This window comes from Vicia villosa, linkage group LG1 (assembly GCF_029867415.1).
Source record: "Vicia villosa cultivar HV-30 ecotype Madison, WI linkage group LG1, Vvil1.0, whole genome shotgun sequence".
Taxonomy (NCBI): Eukaryota; Viridiplantae; Streptophyta; class Magnoliopsida; order Fabales; family Fabaceae; genus Vicia; species Vicia villosa.
The window spans coordinates 23,476,387-23,482,696 of NC_081180.1; the positions used below are offsets into that span (position 1 = coordinate 23,476,387).

At 31.6% G+C, this 6,310-nt stretch overlaps 1 protein-coding gene across 1 annotated transcript; it reads left to right on the top strand.

Annotated features, from left to right (window-relative positions):
* Positions 1-424: 424 nt before the first annotated feature.
* On the top strand, positions 425-1,257 carry LOC131602783 (uncharacterized). The gene has a single exon (XM_058874975.1). It carries the CDS (start codon positions 557-559, stop codon positions 1,067-1,069), a length of 513 nt encoding a protein of 170 aa, XP_058730958.1. The 5' UTR covers positions 425-556; the 3' UTR covers positions 1,070-1,257.
* Positions 1,258-6,310: the final 5,053 nt, after the last annotated feature.

Consider the following 6,310-nt stretch of genomic DNA (forward strand, 5'->3'; position numbering starts at 1 on the left):
GTATTTTTTCGAAATTTCCGATAGAAACGTATAGTTTTTGAAAATTAGTGACTTTAAGCAAGGGTATAATGGTAAAAGCATAAATTTGAAATTTCTGGTATGTACTGAAAATTTCAAATTTTTAGTATGTACCAAAAATTTTAAATTTCTGATATACCGAAAATTCTTTGTATTTCAACCAGGATAAAATTGAATTTAAAAAATATGGAAGGCGCCTGGGATAAAAAAGGGGGTGGCAAGTAGATTTTTGGTACTAAAAGTGCGACTCCAGAAAAGAAAAGAAAAAGGCAAGAAGAATGTAATAAATTTGAGGCCCATAAGCCCAACCTCGTCTTTGAAATTGGCTACAGCATATCCAAGAAAAAACGACATACGACTATTATATCACGGTCATACTGACACGTCACCAATTATTGTGTAACTTGTGTAACTTGTAGCCTCAACCTTCTTCAGACAAATCTATTAACCAATTGAATTTCTCTTTTGCTTCTAATCTTCAGCAGAAAAAAAAAAATACGAAACCAAACTTCGCATATTCACTTGCGTGAGATTCACGATGATCATGATCGCCGACTCCGTCACAGTCATCGCCGCCAAAAACATCTGTATCCTCCGTGGTTATCAGTTCTCCATCGCCGATTCATCTCCCGAACAGATCTCCGCTATGCTTCACCCTTGCGACGCGGTGGCGCCACCGCCGGTGAAACCTAGTACACATAGATCATCGAGGAAGACGCTTACCCGGAAAAGACGACGAACCAGACGGAAGCTATCCGGCGATGATTCTGGAGGGGAGGGGTTATTTTTTGGTGGCGGCGGTGATGGTGTTTTCGGTGGTGGAAGTGGAGGTTTTGGTGGCGGTGGTGGTGGAGGAGGTGGTGGTGATTGGAATTTTAATGGATTTGGAGAGGGAGATAATTGGGATGAACCTTCGTCGTCGTTGCCGGATCCGGCGTTCGATTTTGTTTATCAGGTGTTGTCTTGGATTATGCTGTCGAATTGTTTACATTTTGCGTTTAAGAAGATTGTTAGGATTGTTTCGGATGGTAGGGAAAAGGTTCCTACCTGATTGACTCCAATTTGCTGATTTCTTTGGTACATTTTCTGATCCAGAATCCTCATATCAATGCTTGTTGGGTTGGGACTGGTTATTGTAGGATTGGGTTTACTTTGTTTTATTTAAATTTGGCAATTACTGTAAATAGTATATTGTACATAATTTATCATCTAATAAGAATTGCTATCTTATTTCTATGTTGCATTACTTTGATGGTTTGGATATGTATAGTTTATAATATAGAATCTTTGTTTGATCTGAAGTTCTAACATGATTTATGAAGCTTGGGTCATAAGAGATTTTGTTGTTCACAATGTCTCAAGTTTGAACCTCCTAACAATCTTTTACTGACTACTTTAGTGACTAAATAGGACAGATTAAATATAGAGTTTTGCTCTAGCTTTAAATAGGTATTCCGTTAATGGACAGTTAGATTGGTCCCCTTATTAGTCTGTCTCAAGGCCGAATATTAAGTTTTCGAAAACAAAAAAGTTTATTCTATTACTGCATGATTTTAGTTAGTTATGTGTATTGTATGCAAGGCAAGACATTTTCTTTTATGAGTTAATTTATGTCATATGTTTGAATGGATAGTACCAAAGAGAAGAAATAGATTTTTGGAATTTCCTTGGAAGTAGGTTCTCCTTCATCTGAGTCAAGATCATATAATCTCTTCTACAATTTTATTTTCTTGTGCCACTTCAATGTATGGGATTTTTGTTTATGGTTGAAGCCAAAGAGAAGAAATAGATTTCTTTGGACTTTCCTTTGAATACCTTGTATGATTATGCCAAGTTTCTATTCTGTTTTGATCCTTCATTATGATGTTCCGCTCTTTCGTGTTGTTTTGTTGGTTTCAAACTATTGCTTGTTAACCCTTTTTATAATCTCCTGGTCAAAACCTTAGATTTGAGAATAGTTTAAGGATTGTTTGTTACATTTCTTTCTGTTTGGAGCCTTGTCAAAACCTTAGATTTGAGAATAGTTTAAGGATTGTTTGTTACATTTCTTTCTGTTTAGAGACTAAATAGGAGAGGCAGTGACAGTTTACATGGATAAAATGAAAGGTTTATTTATTGTTTTATGCTTGCTTTTTATTGGTTTCTGTTAAAAATAAGTAACTGGATTCTATTTTGCCTTCTTTGTTTAGTTATCTAGGTTGATCTTTCTTGTGCACCATGTTAGGAAGATCTCCCATCTCCTTGTAAGTCTTGAACATTCTACATATGTAACACCATTCTACCTATGTAGCACCGACACCTTTAAAAAATAATGTATCACTATCTCTGTCGAACACTAACACTTGTGAGTATCTTTAATATATATATTTTTTAATTATTACTAGTGTCGGTACCGTTCAGGTGTGTGTTTCATAGCATTCTACTTCCTTAAAAATGATATGTACCTTAGAAAGAAATGCAAATATTCTAAAATAAGGTTAATGATTTTAAAAAAGCTTGGTCATAATGGTGGAATTATTTGGCATTGTGGAAGTTTATTCACTATGTATATTATACTATCAAAATGTTGATCTCCTTCCCTTCATGAACCAAACGAAGTGATGACTCGCCCTCTTCTTTAAGTTTTGTTTTCATCTATCTTATTTCTTTCTTTGCTAAATAGCTTGCACCAAGCACGATGTCAGGGAGTGTTGAAATTGCATGACGCTTAAACATTACTCCTATGTTCTATCCGTGTAAGACGCAAATTTGTTTGCCTAGGGGTCGTGAGAGGGTTACTACTAACTTGACTTTTATGTTTATTAGCTCTTCATTTGTTATTGATGAAATTTTAATTCTCTCTAAGAGGACCGAGAGTAAAAAAAAATCAATGTTGGAGGAGGAAAACATGAAAGATATAAGGGTGAACATGTATTTTGCCCTATGTTATAAGAACGAACTTTGAAAACATCTTCCATAATTTTTTTTAGATTTTATCTTTAACATTTCAAGATTTCATTTTTCAATTATAAATTAAAACATAGAAGTCTTTTTAATTAATAAAATTACCTCAGGGTATGTTTGGACTTTTTAATTAATAAAATCATCTTAGGGTATGTTTGGATTGGCGGTGGACAAAATTGATTTTAGTAGAATTGGTTCTAACATAATTGAGTTTTACATAATTGATTTATATTTGGATATATTTATGTAAAAGTGAGTTGAACAATAATTTTCAATGTAAAAATTACCCAGAATCAATTTCGAAGGCAGAAGCTACAAATTCTAGCTTCAAATAGAATCAATTTTGAAGGCAGAATCAATTCTATTTTTGATAAATCAAACACCTCAAAATCATACAGAATCAATTCTACATCTCTAGAATTGATTATAAGACTTTCAAAATCAATCCAAACATGCTATAGTCAAACATGCTATAGTTAATCACTTAGAGTAATTAATGTAAGTCTTAGTTTCTATCTTTTACCATTAATTGTTACTAGATCCTTCGTGCATTCGTCTCCTATTTCCCCTCTTTTTGCCATTAGAGTAATCAAAGCTTCTTTCTCTCCTATGTTCAATCTTCGTGTTGACATTCGTCTTCCGTTTATTCCTTCATGAGAATATCAGCAAACTCGAACTCTAGCATGTGTTTAAATGGAAGAATCACTCTCAATTGTGGACATGATATTTCTATGAAGTTGTTTGTTTCAAAGTCTAGTGCAAACCCAAGGAGAAAACACTAGAAATGCAAGTATTAGGGGTTAGATCTTTAATTGTTTCCTTTTTCTTCTCTTTGTTCATTATACACGATTATCCTCTCGAATATTTAATAGTGAATTGGTTATGCAGAACGAGGAAAATGTGAGTTGTTTCACTAGGATGATGAGTATTTTTGTGAAAGGAAAAAAAAACTCCTAAAGGTGATGATGGATGTAATATGTGTGACATGATGATAGAGTATTTGAGAAAATTTGACAAGGAATTCGGGAAAGAATTTAGAAAAGAATTTGACACTCACGTGTATTCAAAAGAAACTAAAGAGATGAAGAAAAAGGTTGTGAGCCAGAGAAAGAAGATGAAGTTTCTAATAGTAGTAGTTATTTGTTCGTAGTTATATTTTGTTACATTTTTAGGGGCATGTAAGAATAGAGCTTAATGTAACAATGTAATTTGATGCAACAATGAAAATTGATATGTAAAGTATCTTTTTTTGAATGAATGAAATTTGTTGGCTCCGTTACAAAAATTTGTAAGTTAGTATAACATTGTGCATACTGCTAATCATTCTTTTCGCACATAGTCCAACATGTCTCTTTCGAGACTAATCTCATCTAATACTTTTCACTTAGGAGTGAGAATAGATGCATATGCACATATGTATATACTATAAATTCTATAATTATATACTCTTAGACTTAGGGTTTCTCATCTCACTTATATATTTTCATTTAATTCATTAAACAAGTAACACATACATTATTGATTTTTTATTGGGTTTAGGACTATTTAATCAAATTATGTGAATTATATGTTATTACTGTTTCATTTACATCGAAACATAGCACACATGTCATTAAGATTCCTTTAACATCGAAACATAACACAACATCATGCTAAATCATGGTTAATTCAAATTACAAATTAAGTTCCAAGAAATGGTAAAAACAAGAGAGTGAGATTGAATTACATGGTGTGTAATCGATTACCTAAAAGGTATAACTGGTTACATAACGCTACTTCCTCAAATTCCGACAATTTTTCTCTGAGGTAACCAGTTACCTAAAATGCATAATCGATTACATGATGGGACAGAATTACATTTTGGCCATTTTCTCATGTGGTAACTAGTTACAGTAACCGGTTTTGACCTTGTGTTGAACCAAAATTCACTTGAGAAATCACCAATTTTCTAGTCATAATGCATAGTAATCATGTCCTAATACTAGTAGGAAGTCAGCAACATAGCATTCATGACATGCAATCAACAATTTTATAGAATCATGATCAAGCAAATAGACATTTCATGAAAATCAAACATGCAAGTATCAATTTTTAAGAAACACCTAAAACCCCGTCATGCATAGAAATAGGTTATCCCAATTGAAATTCTTAAGGATTCCCATCTTAGAGAAACCTGATTTTGCAGGAAATAGGGCGATGATGATGCTCTCTTTAAGATTAACTCACCTCAAGTCTCCTTCTTCTTCTTCAAGGAATTCAATACCTTCACATGAAAGCAAAATTTATCTTCAATAAGCTTGCTTTTCCTTTCCTCTTTCTCCCCTCCCTTGGCTCGTCTTACCCTCTTTATCTTGCTCTTTATTATTTATCTCTTAAATTCTGAATTGAAACAAGTGAGAAATGAGATAAATATGAGGTTTTTCATGAAAGCTTATATACAATATCCATTAAAATTACTAAAATCCATGTCCACTTACCCCAATTAACCAACATTGTCACTAGTTAATGAACTTAGAGCTATTTTTCATGCTTAACTTGGAATTCATATGATAATTCTACTAATCCAAAGTTAAGGGAAATGGAAAATATTACAAGACTCGAGTCAATCAACTTATTTTTTTGTGTGAAATAGAAAGGACATCCATATAAAAATAACAACAAAACAAAAGATAAAAATTTGCCTAACTTTAAGAAACAACAAGGTGAATCGTCCAATTTTGTTTTTTTTTTAAAACATCAATAATTTATGATACAATGGTTAAATGTGATCAATAATCTCATATATGCAACAAAATATATGAAGACAAAGATCTTACAACTTCATCATCTCATTCTATTTTCTTGAATGGACCATGAAGATTTATTTGATTCACTTGTTGCATCTGAAGTTAAAGAGGAATTAAATTATTAGTGTAAGTCATACAGGCAAATAATTTTATAATTAAATTTAAAATTTAAATTATATTAATTAATTATAATAAAAGATTGTTTTTATTATGCTTGTTAATAAATTTATAAAGTCTTTATAATAGCTATTATGTTTAATAGAACATTAAAAATGGCTTAAATGCGATACATCATTAAATATAAAGATGTCATTCTAAAATTATTTATAGTTAAATTTTACTTTCAAATAGGACAACAATAATGTAAAAACATATTATGTGAGTAAATTGATGATTATATATCATAAATCATGTTTATGAGATATCAAGTATTCACATAGACATAAATATTAAAAAAATAATATTTATACTTGATTATCTTATCATAAAAATATTACATAATGTGTTATTTAAGTGTCATAAGTTATTCTTATAATGATAGTGACATATTTTATGCTTTGATT